The 24,654-nt window shown below is 47.4% G+C and overlaps 6 protein-coding genes and 1 non-coding gene across 7 annotated transcripts; 4 read left to right on the top strand and 3 right to left on the bottom strand.

Moving 5' to 3' along the window:
- Positions 1-21: 21 nt before the first annotated feature.
- Positions 22-737, top strand: H257_03439 (hypothetical protein). The gene is made up of 4 exons (XM_009827543.1): positions 22-112; positions 171-241; positions 303-381; positions 427-737. The coding sequence occupies exons 1-4, from the start codon at positions 38-40 to the stop codon at positions 547-549; spliced, it is 348 nt and encodes a 115-aa protein (XP_009825845.1). The 5' UTR covers positions 22-37; the 3' UTR covers positions 550-737.
- A 227-nt stretch (positions 738-964) lies between these two features.
- H257_03440 (hypothetical protein) lies at positions 965-5,603 on the top strand. The gene is made up of 3 exons (XM_009827544.1): positions 965-2,803; positions 2,851-3,340; positions 3,565-5,603. The coding sequence occupies exons 1-3, from the start codon at positions 977-979 to the stop codon at positions 5,475-5,477; spliced, it is 4,230 nt and encodes a 1,409-aa protein (XP_009825846.1). The 5' UTR covers positions 965-976; the 3' UTR covers positions 5,478-5,603.
- A 1,396-nt stretch (positions 5,604-6,999) lies between these two features.
- On the top strand, positions 7,000-7,413 carry H257_03441 (hypothetical protein; the record flags this gene model as incomplete). The annotated part of the gene is made up of 1 exon (XM_009827545.1): positions 7,000-7,413. One exon carries the CDS (start codon positions 7,000-7,002, stop codon positions 7,411-7,413), a length of 414 nt encoding a protein of 137 aa, XP_009825847.1.
- Positions 7,414-11,787: 4,374 nt separating this feature from the next.
- H257_03442 (hypothetical protein) lies at positions 11,788-12,842 on the bottom strand (the record flags this gene model as incomplete). Its single annotated transcript, XM_009827546.1, has 2 exons — positions 11,788-12,421; positions 12,544-12,842. The coding sequence occupies 2 exons, from the start codon at positions 12,840-12,842 to the stop codon at positions 11,788-11,790; spliced, it is 933 nt and encodes a 310-aa protein (XP_009825848.1).
- A 2,315-nt stretch (positions 12,843-15,157) lies between these two features.
- Positions 15,158-16,310, top strand: H257_03443 (hypothetical protein; the record flags this gene model as incomplete). Its single annotated transcript, XM_009827547.1, has 4 exons — positions 15,158-15,164; positions 15,245-15,458; positions 15,567-15,927; positions 16,278-16,310. 4 exons carry the CDS (start codon positions 15,158-15,160, stop codon positions 16,308-16,310), a joined length of 615 nt encoding a protein of 204 aa, XP_009825849.1.
- A 2,521-nt stretch (positions 16,311-18,831) lies between these two features.
- On the bottom strand, positions 18,832-18,896 carry H257_03444. Its single transcript has one exon. It is a non-coding gene; the product is annotated as a tRNA-Val (tRNA).
- An 871-nt stretch (positions 18,897-19,767) lies between these two features.
- Positions 19,768-20,840, bottom strand: H257_03445 (hypothetical protein; the record flags this gene model as incomplete). The annotated part of the gene is made up of 4 exons (XM_009827548.1): positions 19,768-19,887; positions 19,942-20,241; positions 20,300-20,667; positions 20,717-20,840. 4 exons carry the CDS (start codon positions 20,838-20,840, stop codon positions 19,768-19,770), a joined length of 912 nt encoding a protein of 303 aa, XP_009825850.1.
- Between the last annotated feature and the right edge of the window lie 3,814 nt (positions 20,841-24,654).

Genomic DNA, 24,654 nt, shown 5'->3' on the forward strand with positions numbered 1-24,654 from the left:
GTATTGGATCATTCCGGATAACGTGGCCGCCACCACGATGCAACCGACCGTCGTCGCCGACAAGGCCAAGCGGTATGCGGCCTTAAAGCAGCTCTACGACGCCCTGCAGGAGGTACGTACGCCGGTGTCTCCAGGGGAAGGAACTTGAAGTGATGTGATGGAATCAGTAGGATCACGTCGACCTCGCACGGCGATACACTGCCGTCAAGCAAAAGATCACCCACATCTCGAGCGAAAACGAGTACGGCAATCGTTTATGATGTTCGCATGTCGAGTAGTTGACCCTGGTGCCATGACGCTAGGTACTTAGTTGACGAACTGTGTCGATACACCGAGAGCGACTTTGATTCCGATTCCGACGATGGGAACTCGACCAAACAGGTTTAATGCAGACCTCACCGTTACGAGAGCTAACGATCCATGTAGACGTTCTTCACGGCAGACATGAAAGTCGAAAAGGTTGGAGCCATCGATGGAGCTTTGAATGACACACGAAGTGCCCCTGCAGTCGTGAAAGTCGAGTCGAAGGACTACCAAGGCGACGCCTGACGACTGCATCTGCATCGTGGACGTCTGCTACATTCCACCGACTAGTGTATATATGGTATCTATAAACATCAGCTACGAGCGACTCTTGTGTGTGTCCATGGAGCATGCAGATGAGAGCATTCCAGCAGAAAGTGGCCGAGTCTACGAGAATAACCTCCTTCGATTCGCTAGTAGAGCTCATCGCTTCGTGGGGTCGTCCTCACTCACGTCAGCTTCTCCGCGCTATGTGTCACCTCGCTGCATGCATAGCATGCCAGACACATCCTGTCATCGCAGCATCATCCTACAGCGCCATCGCCACTGTCTTTACTTGGATCGTGAGGGCGGGGAGGGCGGGAACCACTCAGTCTGCATTATCCGGATACTCTCCTACCATTTTCCGGATACCGCCTTGAATTGACAGCTCATTCTCGAACGTCGTGACATCATGGCGAAGCTGACGTGGACAGGGCGAAGCATCACGCAGCTATCGCTGCACCGCCGCCGCACGAACATCGGCAACCTGGAGTATGGTCTGGAGCATGTCCCGTTCCTGCTCCTGCATGCGTACAACCTCTTTTGGTGCTACCAGACCAGCGGCCAACCCTACGCGATCGCGTTGGAAGAGCTCGAGGAGTCGGGGTTCGACATCCAGCGCATTCTCAATCCCCCAACTGACGAAGTCCTGGCTGGTCTTGCCGCATCGGCGCTCTCTTCGGCATCGGCGGCGGGCGATGCCACGGGTGCTGACGACGTGCAGATTCCCCCGCTCCCGAACCCGTTCTTGCCTGGGATTGCACCCCTCTTGTGCCTCCTCGCCGTGCTTTGCTTGCACATCCTCATGCGCCTCATGCAAGTATGGTCGACGCGCGTGCTCACGTTCATCAAGTACACGCCCGTGGCAACTTTGTCGGATGCGACGTTCGTCAAGGTCGTGCCGCGCGCGTACCGTGGAAAGAGCGTCATCGTGCCGCTCGAGCAGCATGTGCTCAGCACCGGCGAGAAGAGCGCGCCGTTCTTCATGTTCCAGAAGCACAAGTATGTTGGCGAGCAATCCAAGGACGACGGCAGCATCTGTTTCCGCAAGCTCAAAGCGCCCGTGACCGCCACCGTCGCGACATACGTCAACGCGACGGGCGTGGCCAGCGACGCCGCGTACAACCGCATGTTGGACTTGTACGGCCACAACGAGTTCAGCATTCCGCAGCCCACGTTCATCAAGATGTACCAGGAGCAGCTCGTGGAGCCGCTGACGGTGTTCCAGATCTTCTCGGTGCTGCTGTACATGTTGGACGAGTACTGGCAGTACTCGCTCTTCACGTTGGTGATGATCCTCATGTTTGAGGGGGTGACAGTCTTCTCCCGGCTCAAGAACCTCCAGACGCTGCGGGGCATGGGCAACGCCCTGCGTACGGTGTATGTGTTCCGCCACGGCGCATGGATCGAAGCATGCACGTCGTCGCTCGTGCCGGGTGACGTAGTGTCCCTCAAGCGCAACCTTGACGGCGACAACACCGTCCCGTGCGACTGCCTCCTTCTGCAGGGCAACGCCGTGGCCAACGAAGCCACGCTCACGGGTGAAAGCGTGCCCCAGATGAAGGAAGCGATTGGCCAAAAGATGAGCGCCGACGACTTGGCTGCGTCCCTCGACATGAAGACCCACCACAAGGTGCATCTGCTGTTTGGGGGGACCACCATCATGCAGCACGACGGCCACACCAACGTCACGACGCACGCGGTCGTGCCCCCCACGCCCGACAACGGGGTACTCGTGTACGTGTTGCGCACCGGGTTTAGCGCATCCCAAGGCAAACTCGTGCGCATGATTGAGTACTCGAGCGGCAAAGTCACTGGAAACTCGTGGGACGCGGTGGGACTCGCGGCGTTGCTAGTGTTCTTCGCGCTAGCCAGTTCCGGCTACGTGCTGCGCGAAGGCTGGGCTCGCAAGGGGCGCGTGACGTTTGAGCTCATTCTGCGCTGCGTGCTCATCATCACGAGCGTGGTGCCGGCGGAGCTGCCCATGCAGACTGCTATGGCCGTGAATACGGCGCTGCTGGCATTGGTGCGTCTGTCTATCTTTTGCACCGAGCCGTTCCGCATTTCGCTGGCCGGCAAGGTGGACATTTGCCTGTTTGACAAGACGGGCACGATTACCACGGACCAACTCACGGCTGTGGGCGTCGTCTCCAACGACCGCAGCCGAAACGATTCGAGCGCCATCGAGCCCCATCAGCCCATGCTCCGTTCGCACATCGACGCGTGTCTGGTTCTAGCGGTACCCTCTTTTGACTTTGCCATATGTCGTTGCTCATGTGTATGTAGGGCTGTCATTCGCTGGTCGAAATCGACGGCAAGATGATTGGCGACCCCGTCGAAGAAGCGTCTCTCCGCGCGATTGACTTCACCTACGACCCCAAGACCAAGCAATGCTCGCCCAATGCCAAGTCGGACGTGCGGGGATGGAACGGAGTCGGCGACACCAACAACGTCAAAGTGCACATTCTGCACCGCAATCACTTTGCCTCCAAGCTGCAGCGCATGAGTGTAGTCACCAAGATTCAAATCGGTGGCACCACACGCCTTCGCGTGCTGGTCAAGGGCAGTCCCGAGGCGATCGCCAAACTGTCCAAGGACGTACCCGCGTGGTTCTGGCCCACGTACGAAGACATGGCTCGCCGGGGCATGCGCGTGCTGGCGCTGGCATTCCGCGACGTCGAGCCCAATGTGTCGGAGAACGATCTGGCCCACAAGTCCCGCGAATGGGCTGAGAGCAACCTCACGTTTGCCGGATTTGCAGCCTACCAATGTCTCGGTACGTGTGGTCGTGGTGATGTCGGACTACTGTTGCATTGTTTGCTTGATCTACTATGGAGGATACATGTATTGGACAAATGTTGATCCCTCGTCGGATTCCGTGGTGGATAATTTTGCATTTCGGACTTTGGTTCGTGAGTGAACGTCACTTTGCCTGCGTGCCTCTACAGTATATATGGTTTGAAACTTGTCATGTGAAAATATATATGTGTGTGTGTCTAGTGCGCAAGGACAGCGCGGACATTCTCAAGCAACTCAAGGACAGTTCCCACACGGTGGCCATGATCACGGGGGACTCGACGCTCACGGCGGTGCACGTGGCCAAGGAGGTGGGCATCATCACGCGGCCTGCGCTCATGCTGTCGGGCAGCGACGTGCTCTTTGAGTGGAAAAACTCTGCCGACGACACGCCCGTGGCCACATACGAGGGCCAATCGGTGGCCACGTTGGCCAAAACGTACGACTTGTGCATGGACGGCGCGGCGCTGGTGCGCGCGGACGACGTGAACGGCGGCGTGTGGAAGCACTTGGAGCTGATCCGAGTGTTTGCGCGCATGACGCCCGAGCTCAAGGAGCGCGTGCTGACGTCGCTCAAGAGCTGCGGCCACTTTACGCTCATGTGCGGCGATGGCGGCAACGACGTGGGGGCACTCAAGCAGGCGCACGTAGGGGTGGCTTTGCTGAGCGGGTTCGGGTCGGCCAACGCAGACAAGACCATCACAGGAACCGCCAAGCCAAAGGTTAAAGTGGAAACGGTCGATGCGACGCTGTCCAAGGATGGGCTCTTGAAGCTGCATGCGTCGGTGCTGAGAAAGAAGCTCGTGGCGCTCAAAGTCGAGCAGGACCATGCGACGATGAACAAGGACCAGCTGGTGGAGCTACTGCTCGTGGAACAAGCCAAGTCGCAAAAGAAACTCAACCCGTTTGGCCCGCTCTCCCCCGAGCAGCGCAAAGTACTTCAGCAGCAACAGCAAGCCGAGATCGAGGTCGACGTCAAGGCCCGAGAGGCTCGCGGCGAGTCGTTTGCACGCATCAAGGCACTGGCGGCGTTTGCGCAGCGACAGAAGGAGGCGGCGACCGCATATCAGAACGAACGCAAGGCCAAGGGCGGCAGTCAGTTTACCCAGTTTGCCAACAACGCCGTGATGGCGCAGTACATGGAGGACTTTGACGAGGGCGAGCTGCCGATGGTCAAGCTCGGCGACGCGTCGATCGCGTCGCCCTTCACAAGCCGCGCGCCGTCCATCAAGGGCTGCGTCGACATCATCCGCCAAGGCCGGTGTGCCCTCGTCACAACCGTGCAAATGTACCAGATTTTGGCCGTCAACTGCCTCATCAGCTCGTACTCGCTGTCCGTGCTGTACCTGGACAAGGTCAAGTACGCCAACTCGCAGATGATCGCGCTGGGTATGATGGGCACGGTGGCCAGCGTGACGCTTTCCCGCGCGACGCCGCTAGCCGAGCTGAGTCCGGTGCGTCCAATCGCGTCGATCTTTCATCCAGCGCTGTTTTCGAGTCTGATTGGGCAGTTTGCCCTCCATTTGGGGGTGATGGTGTACTCAACCAACCTGGCCAAGGAGTACACTGTTGAAGGCGATACGCGCCACCAGTCGCACATCAAACCCAACTCGTTCGAGCCGAACGTGATGAGCACCGTCATCTTCCTTGTCAACGGCATCCAGACCATCAGCGTGTGCGCCGTCAACTACAAGGGCCGCCCGTTCATGAAGAGCATGACGGATAACCCGGGGCTTCTCTACTCGCTCGGCGTGAGCCTTGTGGGAGTGTTTCTGCTCTGCACGGAAGCCATGCCCTTGTTTAACAAGGTGCTCGAGATTGTGCCCATGCCCGACCCGAGGTTTGCGCAGATTTTGACTGGCATTTTGACGCTGGACGTGGTCGGCGCGTTCGCGTGGGACCAGCTGTGCCTGGTTGTGTTTGCGCCCAAGATCTTCATCGCGTCGTTCCAGTCCATCACGGGCCGCGACGTCAAGCAGATGGTCAAGATGCTCGTGATTGCACTCGGAATCATCTACGTCGTGGCCAACATCGACTATGATGAGATTGAACGGCAGCAAAAGTTAGCCGAGCTGGCGGCGGCGTCCACGCCGTTTGTCGAGACCATTTCGAGTTAGTTGGGGCAATATTACACACATAGATAGACGACGACCGACGGGTAGGGAGAGACGAGTAAACCTTTTGCATGAATAGTACTGTATACCAACGTAACGAACTACCTTCAGTAGATACGTTGCTTGGGCTTCGTGGGGGTTTTCGGTCGTGCCATCGCATCATCCATCAAGCATACGTACTGCATGGGCACCTCTTTTTGGGAACCTTCGATGGAGGGGTTCCTTGATTCCAAATTGCTGCTCCGGAGTATTATGAGTATTATACTACACCATTTCCCGTTCAAGTTGAAATGAATTTCCAGTCAATGTGAAATGAACACGTTCGAAACACGACGATTTTCAAATCAACATGAATTCTCTAACATTCAACTTGAAACATACTTTGTTTCATATACAGTATATTCTGGTGTATGATTTGGATAAAGGAGGAAGATGGGTGAGGGAGGGTAGACATGATGAATGAATCACTGTTGTATACTGAAGGGTAGTATAATTCATCACCTTATGGTCACTATACTATAGTTGAAGTAAGTTTAACGTTTCATTTTGATGTGAACATTTTTCATGTTGAGATGTGAAACTGCACTTGTGAAATCTTATAATATTTCTGCATTTCACATTGACTGGAAATTCATTTCAACTTGAACGGGAAATGGTGTAGTGATGTTGTTTATGGATGTACAGTACATCATCCATACACCAAGCACAGCAGCTACTTCTCTTACTCGTACTAGTCAAAACTCGTCACCTTGTTTGTCGAGCTCTGCTCCACTTACGTATTTCTGTTCTTGGGATGCTGAGTCGAGGTCATGTGTTCCAGAGTATGTCGATACTACTGTGTTTTCAGCCAATAGCAAGCTGTATATGTTATATGTGAGTGATATGTTGCTCAACCGACAACTACATCGCCCAATCAGATTGCCTATAAAATATCTGACCAATCAAAATTCAAAAAGTTGTCGGTTATCCAATCATCGGCTCCAAATTTGTCGGTTTGATGTCGGATGCCACCTACATGTTGAGATGTGAAACTTGTGAAATCGTATAATATTTCTGCATTTCACATTGACTGGAAATTCATTTCAATTTAAACGGGAAATGGTGGTGTAGTGTTTCTTTTAAAGAGGAGAATTCAGGCAGTTCAAACAATGTCGAAATTCGTATTGGTGTTGAAACATGAACTAAAAGAGTGAAATAAATATCCATAGGCTGAAAACATTGGTTGAAAATTTCAGAGCGATTGTTTTTTACCAATCATGGACCACGGAACCAAGTTGTCACGGTACTGCGCACATACAGAGAACCCCGAGAAATGCCGACCCCACCTAAAAAGCCACCCACCTCTATAATATGATGGATTATAATAAATTCAAATAACTGTATTACTACGTAGTACTTAATAAAGCCATTCAATTTAGCCAATCAGAACTCAAAACATTAAAGCTCTCTGATTGGCCGAACTTAAATTCAAATTTCAAATTTATTGGCGTTTTTCACCACACGTGTCATTTCAGCTTTGACAAGCATGCGCAGACGGTGTCACAAGTCATACTCCATTGGTGAGAAGCGAAAGCTACTCGCGTCCTTCGAGTGGCTCGGGTTGAGTAGCCGACGGTTCTGCGAGATCGAGGGGATCCCAAGAGCCACGTGGCGTGACTGGCGCAAGAACAGCAAGAAGATCAAGGAGACTGCAATCAACGCGAAACGCAAGACCCTCAGTGGCCAAGGCGCAAAGTGCTCCATCCCCTTTCGCAACCACCTTCTTTCGTTAATGAAGGACGTGCGACGAGGCGAGCACATTCTAACGTCGATGCACATGATTACGTTCATGAAAACGTACTATGAAGACTGGCTTACTACCTACACTGAAGGCAAGCGCGACGGTTACAAGTCCCTGCTGAAACTCTGTCAAGACTTTGCTCGGCGACACAACTTTTAGCAGCACGTACCGTGCTAGACGAAGATCCCCACTGTCGACATGGAGTTGTTGCGTGACGAATTCGCTGCTCGTTTTTGGGGCAAGTACAGTGCGTACGACATGTGTGACATTATCAACGTGGACGAAACGATGGTGAACTACAAAATGCTACCTGAAAAGATCTGGGCCGAGAAGGGTGGTTCGTCCATGGTGGACAAGAAGCAAAAGCATTCGGACCGACTCACGGCGGTTTTATCCTGCCGAGCGAACGGTATGATACTCGTTGGATTACTTGCTTATATTTGATTGTCGTAGGCGAAAAGCTACCGATTTTGTTTATCGTCCATGGTATCCCAAGCGGGCCGATCGACACGAAAGAATTGGCGACGTACCCAGAAGGCCATTACTACGACGTCCAAGAATCCGCTTGGATGGACAACCGCGTTTCGAAGGCTTACCTTGAAGTGATGCCGCCACACATCATTGGACCGAGCGTTTTTGTGGTCGACTATTTCGATGCTCATGTAACCCAAGCATCCGCAGATATGATATCTGGTAAACATTTCGTTGTAATATTTTGCTACGTTTTGACATGTTTGGATACTATTTAGGTGAACGTTTTAGTGTGTTGGAGCCCTTGCCAGCGAATTGTACGAGCGTGTGCCAGCCTCTGGATGTTGGAGTGATGGGTCCCTTCAAGAAGTTGCTACGAACATTGTGGCCCAAGGAGAAGCCAGTGACGACAGCGGCGGAAAAGTGTATGGCCATGATCAAACGGTCCATTGCTGCTTGGGAAATGATTCACCTCACGCGATTCGCCGATCATTCGAAAAGGCGCTTCCAAGACCTGAAATAGTGTTGTTGTAGGAGTATTTGATTTTTGAATATACTTGTTTTTGCATGCATGTAGGGTTAGGGTTGCTTCCGAACGAAGCACGGATTTATTTCACACATCTCAAATGTCAGACCATGGCGACGAAACATGATAATACTCCTGCACTTCCACAAATAATACATTTGGGAATTGCACTTCACGAATTCGATCATTACAAAATATGTGAGGGAGCTACTTGTAATATGAAAACAACTACATATATAGATGTGCTGAAAATATCCACTCGTTGCTGAGGTGGTTCCAAACACAACGACAGAAATAAGTTTGTATATCGGCGAAACCTATACCTACAGAGAACACCAAAAAAGCAACCTACTTTCATTTCAAAAATGTATGGAAAAGGTATTTAAATATTTTTATTAAATTTCAGACAAATGCAGCAGCTGATTGGATATAATTCCACACCAATCGAAACTTAGAGTTTCTAGCTTAGTTTGAGTATGCTTACACGTACTATTATTAGTATGGAATAGATTTTCCCACGCAAAGTTCAACATTGCATTAAAATCAATATGATATGGTCCGGAAAACTCTAACTCGATTCAGAAGAATATAATCATGGGTTCCGACAGGTCCTGGTATCGACCCCTCCCGCTCACTATTACTTTTATGTCGCACAGGAGAATGTTCATGTGATACGCATAGACGAATATGATGTTGACGAATGTGTATTTCGAGACGTAGCAATGGATTTGACCCTGCGTAAACTTTGAAAGGCTTTATTCAAGATTTGCAAGTTCACAATGTCGTCCAATAACCAACGGTGAGAAACAACAAACTTCTTCATCGCTTCCATGCGGTATTGTACTTCTTGAAATCGCTTGTCCAACTGGTTTGGTGTAAGATGACCGGTTGAGTTACGCAACACAATCAAGTCACATCGAATCCTCCTCACGCGGGGCGGAGACATGGATTGTTGGATGTAGGGGCAGAATCAAGTTTGAACCAGTTGTTCATGGGCATTGCTACAATTAGAACTTTTGCAACTGAAATGCTATTATTACCGATTCAGGAGCACACTGATCGAAACAACCACTCCTTGTAGAATGGCCTACCATGAGATAGGACGGTATACTGATCTTGAGCTACAATGGATTACTGCGGTGTTGTCCCGCTTCATCCGAACTCACAAGGAAGTCAAGACATGATATCAAGACCACCACACTGTTCCATCAGCTTGGCATACTCATGAAATGACTCGATATGATACCAATTGTGCTTCACGTCGTTATCACGAAGGAGATCCAAACGCACCTTGAGAATTCTGTCAGGCGCAGTATCTTCTCCGACGCTGTCATTTTACTCAAGTCACAGTTGTCGCACAAAACGGAACCCATGTTCATCAACGGGCGCTGACAAAAGATGCCCGCTCACCACGGCCAAGCAAGGTACAGTACACATCAATTTAGAAGTACTTCTGATGTGAAAGCATAGGTCACATCAGCGATGAAACAGAGACTTTCAAGTCTGATTTCGCAAAATCCGTTAAGAAAGCCTGCGATGCTCTATGCCCGAGTCGACACAAGGATTGTTCGGGAAAGTTGACGACATTCCGAGCCCCACGCCAGTACAGGTATGAAACGCTGTCAAATGCTTGAGAGCGTCAAGATTAAGACATATCGATACCGATGAAGCGTTGTCGAGTGAGTTGACGAAGTCGCTTGATCCAGGGTCGTTGACCAAGACAGTCAAAACAACGCATTTGTGATTGGAATGCAACTTGAGGAACACTCCATGTTGATGACGGCTCCGACTTGGATCCCCTTCGCATTGGTACATAGTTAACAACTATGACTTACTCAAGTTTTGGTATATGACTTACTACATTGGCTTTGCTGCATCGTTATCGAAGCGCAGTTACGAGTAACCCCCCAGGGGCTCATGCTGTGGTGTGCACATGGACACTACGTTCAACTTGAACCGTTCAGGATACCCTGTGTTCGTCGCTGGATACTCAGATCTTGGTGGCAGCTTTCATGTCCTCTGCATTGGAATCACTTCACAACGCAAAGCCGTAGACGTGTCATGGCTCCTCGAATCCCTGAAGGGTGCCTTCCTCGCTCACATCTTTTCGCCTCCATTTGTGATGGGCGAATCGGATGATGCGCAATTCAACGGTGTTCGCGCCACACTTTGCCCGTCGACGAAATACCTTATGTGTTTCTTTCACGTGATGAAGAAGGTATGTACAATATATTTTTTATACAAGGCACTCATGAAACAAATATATTTTATAGTGCAGAGATTACGCCGTGAACTTCAAGCTCACATGGAATGAATGGAATGAAGTGTCTAAGGGCATATACTTCTTGCACACGACCCAAGACCGAGTTCATCTGGACTTCGCTGCCCGTGTAGTCAAGTCATGATGGACTGATATGCCCCATAGCGTGAGGAAGTTCAAGCTCAAATTCTTTCGATGGTGGATGCCTCCAGCGATGGCACAGAATACACCCCTTGATGACGGAACTAGTCGTTTTTGGATGTGGCAGATATACCACACTGACATGCAGCCACTACGAACAACGATCGTCCTACAGGAGAGGATGAATCCCCACCTGTGCATATGAATTCATTTCGGCAAATTCAATCATGATGCGATTTGTTGCGATATCGCCGAAAGCGTTGTGAAGAAAACTAATCAAGTGTGTGTATACATCCTTTAGATGTGACAGGCTGTTTCGCTCCTCGGCAACTGATCTCCGCGTTTTTCTACTACGTATTATTCATGCGGTAAATCATTCATCTCACAACGTCCTTCCATCGACAATTGTGGTGCAAACGAGACAGTTTGATTTGCTCATGTTTTAGAGCATCTCCACCGCACCTCCAAATTGTCTGGTTATTTTTGGGACAAACCAGTACTAGAGACTTTTAGCAAGTCTGAAAATTGAGGATTGCAGACTTGAACTTCGTTTCGAATTTCGAAGATTGCAGACTTCACTGGAAATCGAGCCTGAAAAGTGACGAAGACTACAGGCTTTTGAGTCTGAAGTCTTCAGGGTATACAGACTTCTCCTGAGCCAATCAAAATCGTCTGTGGCAGGTTGTGGAACCTGGCACATGCAGCGAAGAAGAGGTCACCGAGCAGGTGCAGATCCTGCAAGCCATCGTTGATCGCAGAGCTGCGAAGGACGAAGTCAAGAAGACGAAGAAAGACAAGGAGCAAAAGCGTCGCGACTCGTTGGAGTCCACGGGCTCGCAGCTGTGCGTGGAGTCCGAGCAGCGGGTGGCCAAGAGACAGCGAAGTGTGGGTCCGACGCCGAAGAAAGAAGACCAGGATATTCAAGATCTTCTCGAATTTGAGAAACAAAAGCATACTGACGACCATACGTTTAGAATGGAGCGACTCGAGTACGAAAAGGAAGAACAAAAGCTACGGCTGGCTCAAATGGCCGAAAGTGCCAAGCGAAACGAGCAATTAGAACGATTCTTGTTAGAGATGGGAAAGTTGATCCAAGTCGTTGCGGAAAAATCAAATTAATTTTCATTATTTTTGTTTACATGTTGACATGCAAATATTCCTCTAAAGTTGGCGGGGGTAGTCCAATGTAGGCGCTATTAGTGTTTCGTCCTCGATCACATGTGATGCAGTTGGTCAAAAGTACTGCGACCTTATACATCTTGGCAATCGGACTGTTCCCAATGCGCAACTTCTTTTTGAAGTCGACAATAGGCCAGTATTGTAGTACTTGCCCAAACGACCACTCAACACTTATTCGAACACGACTCATGCTTTTGTTGACTTCGCGCAGGGCAGCAGTCAAACGAGCACCGCCAAATGGAGAGGCGAGTTGGTCCGAGTAGCCATAGGCAGGATCGCCATAAATCACAAAACCACGAAACCGTGTGTCGGCAGCAATTCCACTCTCCAATTTAGACTGCCGTAGGATTGTAAGGTCATGTCGTCCGCCTTCAATCGGTCCAAATGCATGGGATATAATCCCATCGGGAGTCACCAACGTCTGATACTTGACAGCATGGCGCCTTTTATGACCGTTAAATACGGTCCGCTGGCGCTCATCACCGTCTGGTCGGCAGCACTCACGCACCGTTCCATCAATAAATGCCCATACGTTCTGAACTTCGCCCCCTTTATTTGCGACTGCTTGGCTAAGTGCCTCAAGCTGGTTGCTGATGCGATCACGGTCCAAAAATATGACCTCGGCAATTGCGCGTATATATGGTCCAAAACATGGAGGAAAATGTTGCACAGTCCACTTCGTGATCGCCCAAACATCACCATCAAATCAGACCAGCGGTCAGGAACAGCAAAGCGGCGCAGCAGGATACACAAAGCTTCGACACCAGTGCAGGCAGTTCGCTCGACGGTGGTGATGCGGTGAGGGATGCGTAGAAAGACGACTAGGTACCTTAGCGTCGCATTCGAAAACCGAAACTTCTCAACACAATCGGCATCGGAGTACGAGTCCAAAGTGAATGTCACATTGGGTATGGTTAACTGGGAGGTTGGGGGACTACGACGCAACAGGGCGAGCTTGAGACGGAGCGACATGCGAGAGCGTTGGAGGAAGCGGTGCTGCTGAGGGTGCATATTTGTAAATGTCATGCATTCGATTACGTGGCCAAGTCTGTATTCTACAGCTTGTATACTTGCTAAACTGGAATTCGTCAGACTTCTGACTTCAGACTCCAATCAAATCGAAGGAAGTAGAGAGTCTGGAAAATTCTGACATTTCGGACTTGCTAAACGTCTCTACTGTGAGACTTCCTCTGTTCCACGTTATTACACTGGTATAGCCGACATTGGAAAAAATCATTTTTATCACGTAACAACCGACATAACGCTACGTCTGAGTTAGAAAATACATTAGTAAAATCCTCACTAGTGTAATTGGCGTCGACTACCTTAGAGGGAACCTGCCAGGACAAGTTTGTCGAAAGTGCACCGGCGCGTCGCTTGGCGTCCTTCTTTGACATGGGGTAAGGGAAAGTGGTTGTTACCATTGTGCTCGAGCACAAGACGCATGACGGCCAGAAAAGTGAGGAAGACATTCTCCACTTTTCCGAACTGAGCGCCTCAAAGGACGCGAGGGTCGAATGAATCATATCATCAATGGAGCGACTCTCCACATTGTTTTGTACAGACTGGATCGAGGCGAAATACCCCAGGTCGAGAACGTTCAGGTCGGGCTGTTGCGCGGTTGGCGCCGCACCACGAAATTCCAACCATCTATGGACACGCAGGTCAAGAATGCGTCGGTGATGGCACCATGCAGCGTAGCAATGTTCTGTTAGAGGACCACTTTCTTGTTGTACATTTTCCCATCAATGAACAGACCATAACTTGATGTTCCTTTCAAGTATTTGAGAATTCTCAATGCTGTATCCCAATGCGTTTTGTTGTAGCAAGAGAGAAACTTACTTAGCTCTCGTACTGCAATTGCAATGTCAGGTCTAGTACCTCGTACTAGGTACTGCAGTGAACCAACTTACCTTCGATAGTCATATGGTTGCTTTACAATCTCATCCTGCGTCATGATAGCTTCATCTACTAAGTCGACTCCCACTACTTGGGGTGTCGAGACTGCTGTGGAATCTTGCATGCCAAATTTGGCAAGCAGATCACGAATGTACTTCGTTTGCGACAATGACATGGTTTTGTCGACACGATTTCTTTTAACTTCCATTTTCAGAATCTAATTAAGATCACCAAGATCCTGCATTTTGAATCGCTTGTTCAATAACACTTGAAGATTCTTTACAAGTTGTGCATTCTGTGACACAATAGTAAGGTCATCGACAACTATAAGCCAATCATCATTTCTATCTACCTCTTTTTGAACATACAAACAATACTCTTTATTGCATCGTTCAAAACCAATTGAAGTCAAAAACTTTGTGGAGCAGGTTGTCCAAATCCTTGGAGCCTGCTTCAGTCTATAGATACTACCTGCAGGTAAACCTTATGCGGATTCTCACAAAGTACATAACCAGGTGCCTGGCGCATGTAGAGAATCAAGTCTGCAGGCATGTCGCCATTGAGAAATGCCGTGTGTACGTCCATTTGCTTGATAATGCAAGCAAAGATCACTCCCACTGCAAGTATTAATCGGAGTGATTGAAACAGTGCTACATGAACATACACATTACCACAGTCAATTCCAAACGTTTGGTGACAGCCTTGTGCAACTAATCGCGCTTTAAAACGATCGATTTGTCCATCCGCATGATATTTTACCGTAAATACAGGGAACTTCAGAATGCAAGGCCTACCGAAGTATTCAACATTACAGCCGTAGTTTTGTCCAATCAAACAATTTCGTTGAAATTCTTCTTTTTAATTGGATATATTTTTATTATCCCGCCCGCGCGTAATTCAATAATTTCAAATCAATACTACTCTGGTCAGATATCTTGGTCCAATTGTTTTGTAATTGGCGGAATTTTTCTAAATATACTCTACGAAAGCGCAAGATCTCGTCTTTGATTGGGTAGTTTCTGCGCTTTCTAGAGCGTTTTGCTTCGCAATCTACACCCTACCAAAGTACCGGTAGGCAGGTCAAATAATGACACGAAAAACCTTTCGCTGAGAGTTCATTATTGAACTTGAAGCCTCCTGTCCTCTACTGAACCATTCCCACCACCTCAACGATGCCTCGGTTACCACCGCGGCACTCAGCAACATCCCACGCACTCATAAGGACTCAACGGAACCTTACACCACTCGAACGCCGCTCTGTCTATGATAGGCTCTTAGAGAGGTCTGCCAGTGGAGACCTTCGATATGGAGCTATTCGAGACGTGGTAAATGAGTTTGGTTGCCATTCCCGAACGATTGCTCGCATTTGGGAGCGAGGACGGCTCACTCAAAGTCTCAATCACGGGATCGCCGATGTCGCGGCAAGAATGACGGGTATTACCTCTTCAAATACATACTTATTAAAAAAACATGCTTTTGTGCAGGTATTATATTCTAAAGGTTTACTTATTTAGGTAATTCTGGACGAAAGAAAACAAGAGCCGCTGACGAGATCAAGGCAGCAGTACAAGCCGTTCCCCAGCATTCCAGGCAAACACTTCGGGCTCTGCCGGCGAACTGCGGCATCCCCGAGACCACGCTCATTGTGCACATGAAGGAGCACGGCAGCTTGAAGGCCCGTTACAGTTACGTAAAGCCGATGCTGACAGCCGACAACGTGCAGGTGAGGTTGGATCCTTCATGCGACCTTCATCGAATGGAACCACACGTTTTGCCAACATGCACGATAGTGTGCACGTTGATGAAAAGTGGTTCTATTTGACGAGGGTCAAGAAGAAATTCTACGTCTATCTACGACGACGAGGAAGCGGCGGCGCGCTCGGTGAAGTCCAAGAATTTCATCACCAAAGTCATGTTCCTTGCTGCCGTCGCTCGTCCGCGATATGATCCAGCGACAAAGGAAGACCTTGACGGCAAGATTGGAATTTTGCCGTTTGTGGAGATCATCGCCGCCAAGCGCAAGAGCATCAACCGAGAGAAAGGAACTCCCATGACGGTCCCCCAGAATGTGAACGGCGGCGTCTACAAGGATTTTATGCTGCAAAAGGTGGTTCCTGCTGTCTTGGCCCGATTCCCTGTTGGGGATTTACGAAGAGGTGTTCGCATCCAGCAAGACAATGCAAGTCCTCACCGGCAAGTAACCATAACGTTCTTGCAAAATGCCGGCATCCAAAACGTTGGCATCATGAACCAGCCTCCAAATAGTCCAGACTTTAATGCCTTAGATTTAGGATTTTTTAATTCTATTTAAAGTCTACAGCATCAAAAGTGCACTCGAACAATTGAGGAGCTTATGATGCTGTAAAAAGTGCGTTTTATGAGTTGCCAATGGACACTGTGTCGAAAACATTCATAACATTCAAAACGTTATGCAAATGTCTATTGAAATGCATGGCAGTAATAACTATAAGCTTCCTCGCATGAACAAGGACGCTAAAATTGCTGACCTAACAACGTTTAATGTTCGTTTTGATGCATCGAGTCTAGAGTCGGCACTCCTTCAACTGGACCATCGCCTAGGAGTGGAGTCTCATCTTGAGGAACTTGTCAATTCCCAAGATCAAGTTGAGATCGAAGGTTACAAAAATACAATATAATTTTTGGTTGCCAATATAATGTTATGGAGTTCCATACAATAATCAAGATGTTTTGCAGCGACCAAGTATACTTTAATGAAGTCAAAACAATTGGACAAAGTTATCTGACCAGAGTAGTACTATTCAATGGCGCGCATCATGTACCCGATAGCCTTCAAGCTCCAGGCCCTGGGCCTTCTTGAGACAATGAGCGTATATCAGGTCGCTACTGAACTTGGTGTCGCCCGTCAAACTCTGCGAAACTGGGTCACCAAACGCGCTCAAATCTGCCTACAGAGGCAACAAGAAGCGACTCTGAACGAGCTCTTACTATGATCCATATGGTTACGTAGGTGAAGCGCAATCAACGCGAATGGCTTGTGTCGTACTTGGCGGACAAAAAGCCAGGATGTGGGTACAACTCACTGCTCCTTCTGCTGCAACGCTTTGCAAACGTCATGGCATCTCGCGACAAATTGCATAACATCCCACATATTTGCAACGTACTTGAATGTGTCACACACTTCTTACTGTCAAATCCATTTCAGCAATGGATTGGAACTGTCAGCAATGGATTGGAACTGGGTCGCCGCTGGCTGGTATATTTGCCCCTCCCTGACCATAGCCACAAGACTACGAGTTTAATTACTGTGATGACAAAGTTGTACTACATAGTATGGTGCAAGTCATCTAAAGACTACAAATCGGCCATCCTCAGGAGGAGACGTTTTAATATTAAACGCCTCGGTTCTTTCAGTTAAACCCACGAAATGTTGACGTTAAAACATTATTAGTTACGTTTTTTTCCTGGTAATTAGGTTAAACATTGTGAATAATCCGGATACAATGAAAACGTTCGTACGGATAAGTGCTGTATACAAAGACCAAGATATACTTGATACTCCTTTTCGGCCAAAATGTACCTGGTTCCATATATCTCCGTACAAAAAGGCGCCGGTTGGTTTAAATTCTATTACTCGATTAATTTTTCACCAAGCGAAAATCTGAACCGAAACTTCTGTTGGGCTTGTCCAGTTCTATCGTTATTACGGTATATTTTCCTAAATAATATCAATACAAAGTTGGAATAGCTGTCGAAAGTCAAGGCATTTATTTGTAGTCTTTAGGTGACTTGCACCATACTACGTAGTACTAGTACTGTACTGTAGTACTACATGATACCACCAGGTTGTGTCCAGTGCGGTTTTGCACGTAACAAGCATACATGTACGCCTCAGGCCACCAATGGACCGGTAATTGGGCGTCGAGAAGGTAGCATCGAACCTTAGCAAATTTTGCTTGATGATCGCGCTCAGCGGACCCATTTTCCTCCTGACAGTAAGGGTTTGACATCTGGAATTGAATTCCCAGTCGTTTGTAGAACGATCTTAGTTGCTGGTTGTCAAATTCTTTTCCACCATCACTACGAATTCGGCGAATCGTTGTGATGCCTTCACGCTCAATGGCAAGGATAAATTCCTTTAACCTTGATGGTACTTCAGCCTTTGTTTGAAACACCGAACACCACTTGTACGTTGAGTTATCATCAACGATACTGTATGAATACCTAATGCCAGAAGTAGTACCGTACGTACCAGCTTGCTTCTCGGTCCACATGTATCTACATGTAGTGAACCAGCCACATGAGTAGACTTGGTTCCAGAACTGTTTCTGTAGCTCATGCAAATGTGTTTAGCACGAACACAAGCTCGTCAATACAGTGTGACTCCATGCAAACTATCCTTAGTAATGCGTGGCACACCGGGGAAGTTACTAGTAGTAAGGAGTCGAGCGAGTGACGTAAAGTTGAGATGGCCAAGTCTGACAGAGGACCTTTTTTGTCACACACTAAATAACGAAATACACACAGAAACGACCGAAAAAAACACACGACCCAATAACACAATACAAATCCCGAGTTCCACACAAACTTCGCCGAGCACAACACACAATTCACCGAATTCCACACAAAAAATGCCTAATCCACACCAAAATTCCTAAATAGTTAGGACGGAAATAGAAAACATCTGACCCATCTATTTCCAGCTTGCGGACAAATTGGGATCGATCCCTTGGGGAAAATATACCGTCAGTGATACAGCAATCGTGCTGTCATCATGCTGTCATCATGCTATCATCATGTATAAAGTCGCCGCATGTTACTGTGGATTGTCACAATTTTAAAGTAGTACTACAGTACTAGTACTACTGTCGCTTGTCACAAAGTAAACAAGATTATTCGCCGAATGAGCTGCAGTGCTGTTACTTCTCCCTAGGACTTGGGTGGTGAGTGCTTCAACTGTTGGACAGTGTGACATTTCATCCACCGGGGTTATGGATACCCGAAGGTACTCATTCCAGAATGAGAAGTAACGTTGCACAACAGAATATTTACACCATGGTCGCTTTCGCATTTCTAGCGGTGCTCATTCTATTTACCATCTTTATTCCCCAAACTAATACCTTGTGCGGGATTTGAACCCGCAACCTATGGGTTGTAACCCCAATGCTCTACCCGTGTGAGCTATACTCTTAGGAATAATTAGTGCTACCGTATCCGATAATTTTTAGGGAAATAGGCACGTGTCATTGGACGAAAGTTCTGACAATATTTGATAAACATCCAATGATACGAAGGTTCCGTTGCATAGTGTGCTGACATTGGCCAAAATTAGAATACGATAAATATAGAGCTGAAAATAGGAATGGATTTCGATTGGCTAAAGTCGAACATGTCTAACATATAGGAATTAAATGTGATTATCGTGTAGCTTAATTTTAGTGTCCGTAACAGTAATGAACATAGAAACATGTATTTAAATTGAGGTGTGCAGGAAACTTCCAGTATGTATTTTAGTGTCCACAACAGTGACAAATAGCGAAAATGTATTCAAATCAAAGGCTAGACATAGTCTACTTAGTTTCGCATGTTGCGGTCTCCACGCAAAGGAGACGCGTTCGCTTCAGCATTTCCCCGACGAATTCGGCTCACCAGATTATGTGCGCCACGCTCCATGCCAGGCAACACCATGTCAGTCTGGGTCGCTACCATGATGGCATGGGAGCAGATTCCATCGCGGTTCCAGTGGAGGCACTGACACTGCAGCAGGACTGGAGCCGGAACTTGTTGGACAAGACATCCTATTATTTAACGTAAAATTAATTTGAAATAACAGAGCATTCAATTGACTCACCAATATCAGGTTGGTTGTGGAACTCAAGACGCTGAACGTTTCGCGACAATGAGTTGTAGTGCCACGCACGTCGTGGGATGTCTTCATCCTGCTCGCCTTCGGCAATTTCTTCAAGGAGGTGAAGCACGCGCCATGTCACAGGGCGTACGCGCGGCACTTCGTTGACTCGAAGCCGCCGGCTCGCCAGCAACTGCTTGTTATATTTCTTCATTCGCTCGGTTTGGACTGGATGTTGTACCCCAGGTGTCGCCTCAGTTGAGATTTCTTGAACCAGTTTCGCCACTTCTTGAACAGGTGTGGGACATGCTTCTTGACACGACCGATTGCCTAAACAATACATATATGCAGCGAGGGTTATGATTGCCATGCATATATACATACATCTTTGAGTTTGCGGTTGAAATGTTCATTGGGGTTGTTGGTGTACGAGCACCCCCTATGGCTGTGAAACACTTGCCATTTCCAAAACCGCGGCCCATGGTTTGTTGAATACACGGCGAGCCATGTGTTGAAAAAGTAGGATCTGAACTTTCGTAGAGTGCGGCTGCCTTCCCAGTTTGCGTGCGCAGTGTCCATGTTGTTGACCAAATCGGCTTCACTTGTGGACATGTGCAACAGGTAAATGTCAAAGGTGACACTTGTCCACTCCTCACTTGTCATGCTTTGGCGTTTGTCGTAGCACTAGAACAAACCATGATGACAATATGATGACATTGCAATACTTACATTTTTTGAGAACGAGAAAAAAACACATAAGGTATTCGAGAAGAGGCAGCTCAGGTTGAAGTGCGTTGGTCATTCCTAAGAATTGTGCCTTGTCTGCGTTACCCATTAGTCTTGTCGGCGCCCACGCATAATTCAGGAGACTTGTAAACTTCTCCTTGAGTGACCGCAGTAGCCACGCGACGTCGGTGTGGGTCCGCTGTGACGTTATGCGTACGCACAGAAGGTGAAATGTGCCCCCCACGTCGGAGTATCCAAATACATACATGGGGTAGCCCAACACGTTTTTCGAAAATGTCGTGTCCATGTGACATATGACGGTCTTTGTTGGGTTGACCGTGACCACAGCGTGGTACTTTCGAAGGAGTTCCACTGTTGACAATCCTACGACAACTTCATGAGACGTACGAACTTGAACCAATGAAATTCGTACCAACACGAAATGCCTGCATACCACCGTCGCCAAGCTCGAAGCGACCAGCTTCCTCCTCGATACCAAACACAAATGGTTTGTGCGCAACCTGGTCTTCGACGTTGTCGGTGAGGCACCACTTCATGAGTGCTTCAATCGCTGCAGGAACGGTGCTCTTCTGCTAAAGGTCTTTGGACCGCATGTAATATATATATGCACTGAATGCTGCACTTGCTTCAAAGTGGGACATGGCATGCCACCGAATCTGTCTTGACCAATGAACGCCTTGAGCATCTTGAACAACGTCTTGGGGTTGTGCTCGGGTCATCATCAACCCATGTAGCCAGCGCATTTTTTCATTCCAAGAGTGACCTAATTCAACGTCACCCATGCACACATGCATTTTCATATAAATGTGGTATTTTTGGGTTTCGGGGTACTACATTACCATTATTTCTGTTGAAATTCACCCACATGATGACCGTCTCGGTGCACTGTGGCAATCTGAGTTAAAGTGCAGGTTGAAATTCGATACGAACCTACACCGTGGCAACATGAGTTAAAGTACACGTTGAAATTTGAGACGAACCTGGGCACCGTAGTGGCTGTGCTTGGTCTTCACCAGCTGGATGGCACAGTGGACTCACACAACGCGTGTACTATACTGTCATGACATGGTGTTTGGACAGCGACAGATCCGGACCATCGAGATCCATGCTGCGCTTGATGACGTTCTTGTGTGTAATGCCATACTCGGGTAGGGTGGCCCTAAACTCATCCACGCGCGCAGAATACATGGTTGCAAGAAAGACTCGCATGATAAAAAATGCTACTTCGAAGTATGATTTAGTAGTTTCACGGTCCGTTGCAGCTCTTTATTGAATCGTACGCAGGAGTTTCATCCACGAACAATACAACCAATCAAATGTACGCAAGTCGAACTGTAAGCTATTCCATTAGTGCAAATTCGTCCAATGAGTTGTCTAAAGACTACTGCTAGTATTACGAATATACTTGACAAAAAGGTTTCTATTTCTGGGACTCGAACCCAGAACACCAGTCTCGCAAGCGGGTGCTTTACTGTTAACCACTGCACCGCAGAAAGTATACACTACATACCCAAGCAAAATCATTTAAGTATATATTTGTTCATCTAGTACTATACTTTAGTTGATTTGTCAATTGCGAACAAGAAAATTCTGTAAAACTCAATGCTTGCAGATGATTGAATTTTACAATACCCTTAAGTTACTGATTCCTCCTGAAATTCAATATTTCGCCAAGACATCCTCCATGGCGGCAAATTTTGAATGGCGCCGAACCAACACCACCGTCTTGCAACTGGTCACCCAACTATCAAGAACACAAAACGCAGTGAAAGCAAACATCAACGCAAGTTCCTTCCATAAACAAGATCAAAACACTGCGTACCAGTGTTGATCTTGATTTGAAGTACCATTGACCACTCCCATCAAGCACTGTGAGTTCAGGGACTCCTCCGAATACCAAGGGAACAAAACAGTGCCGGTATCCGGCCCAGCAATATCAACGGGCGAGGCCGAAGCGGTCCCGTGACTACTAGGAACACAGGCCTTTGACACGTTCCGCTGACTCCCCGAAATCGGTACAGTAATGCCAATTTGCACTTGATGGGAAAGATCGCCGGCCACTCCAGGAGGCGGATATTATCCGGATGGGTACTTGAGAGCAAATCGGACAATGAAATATGAAATCTCTTGTGAAGATGTGTTTGTTTATACTGTAATGTGTTTGTTTTATATTGTGATGTGTGTTTGTTTTATACGGTTCAGGCTTTGGTTTTGAAAGAGTATAACCTTCTTGTTCATATGGCCAATATTCACACAAGTGCTTGGGTACGTCTGTAATTCACGGTTATAATTGATATACTTTGATAAATGATTCTTTTACGGGGAAATAGAATATGCGTTTTTACAGGAAACTGGCAGAAACCATCTATAGCCTCGTCACATTCTTTCGCAACTCACAAATCAACTAAAGTAGTGCCAAAAAATGTACTAGTACTAGTATCAGCCAATGCAGCAACTACTGTACATGTAGTGTCCTACCTATTACTCATACAGTACATGTACAGTACCACAGTCCTCGTGTTGCATTCAAACAACATGTACTCTAGATAACGCACGATGTGCCGACTCTAACACCAGTACAACAGGATGCCTTCACAGTACGTTTAGTTGTCGTCGTCGTAAGTGGGGGAGGATCAACTACGCATGCGAGTCCTTGAGGCAAGTGTACTGTACGCGATCACATATGTGCTAATGTACTGTAGTGCCAACCAATATTTCAGCCAATGCAGCAATTATTGTGCATGTAGCAGTGTCCTGGCTATGACTCGTACAGTACATGTACTGTCGTCAAGGTCCTGTTGCAGTGAGATTACAACAGTGAATGGGTCCATGGTGATGTTGGGGCAGAATGAAATGTGATTAAATCTTATGAGTAGATGTCGTGTAATGCAGAATCGTGTCAAGGCATGCAGTTATCGGTATGTAGTATTGTGATTTAGAACGTAACTTCCAATTTACACAGCCATACAGCATTTGTAAAACGTTTATTCTTCCGTGACACACTCACAGAAGTTTTGTCCAATCTCTACCTTATTTTCTCGATAAATAACAATTTATTGAATGAAATGTGATTAAATCTTATGAGTGGGTCTCATGTAATGCAGAATCGTGTCAAGGCATGCAGTTACCGGTATGTAGTAGTGTGGCATTTAGAACGCAACTTCCAATTCACATAGCCATATTATACTTGTAAACGTTTATTCTTCCGTGACACTCACAAAGAACTTTTGTCAAATCTCTACCTTATTTTCTCGATAAATACCAGTTTATTTACACCTTGATCACATACAATTGTTTAATCATATTTATGTAGTCTGATACAAGCTAACAAATAGTTAAACAACTTAACTGAAATGCGCTAAAATAAATGAACTCATGAAATGGTTTATTTGATATATTCATTGCCTTTTGTCATGGCACAATTAGCTCATTGGTAGAAGCTATGCTTGGAGTGGCAAAGGTCGTTGCTTCGAACCCCTTCGTAGAATTTCTTTTTTCTTGAAATCAAACTCCTTTTGCTACCCGCACCACACATCAAGCAGCAATCTTAACTTCGCTAACGTGGCAGCACTCTACAATAACTAGTACTGTAGCAGCAAAAAACTGTTCCTACTTGGACCCATTGATGGCTGTGACTGTATACAGCAGTAAGATGTAGTTAAAAAGTACCGTAGTTGCAGATTAAGTAGACCTTAGGTCACCAAGTCGCTTCACACACCGTGGGGGTTGAGATGTATGCGGTGGAGTCGTTCACGTGCTGGTTGGTGACTGAGACCGTCCAGGGTATTACGTACATAGTATGATCACTATTCACACCCTCAGCTACTATGCTTCCCCTCAGCTACTATGCCCCCCCTCAACTACTGTACTATGCTCCCCCTTAGCTTCAATACCCCCTCAGAAGTTACACGGCTCCAGCGGCTGTATCCTGACCGAGACGTCTTGTAGCTTGCATGATTAGCACGGAGTAAACTGTCTGTTTGACCGCAGCTAGCAGCAAGGGGGGTGGGGGATTCACTATTACTGCCAATAATCAAAGCCAGCAGCAAGTTACAGGGAACGACGCTGAGTAACGGCGTGATGAGGACTTGTGATTGGACAGAGAGGCGGTTCGAATTGGCCAATTGAGGATCACAAAACTAAAATATAAAAAAAGTATCGAATGAATAAATGAGCTGTGAATATAAGATTACAAAGGATATAAATATAAAGCGTAATTAGTACTAGGAAGACATCGATCCCATGGTTTTCAAGTTCTCATTCTTGCAGGCAACTAATTATCAGAAGGGGTCAAGGTCATAAAAATGCCTATTACACATATTGCATTACATCGCCGCGACACATGGACTG

This window comes from Aphanomyces astaci, assembly GCF_000520075.1.
Source record: "Aphanomyces astaci strain APO3 unplaced genomic scaffold supercont1.6, whole genome shotgun sequence".
In the NCBI taxonomy this organism is placed as follows: Eukaryota; Oomycota; class Saprolegniomycetes; order Saprolegniales; family Verrucalvaceae; genus Aphanomyces; species Aphanomyces astaci.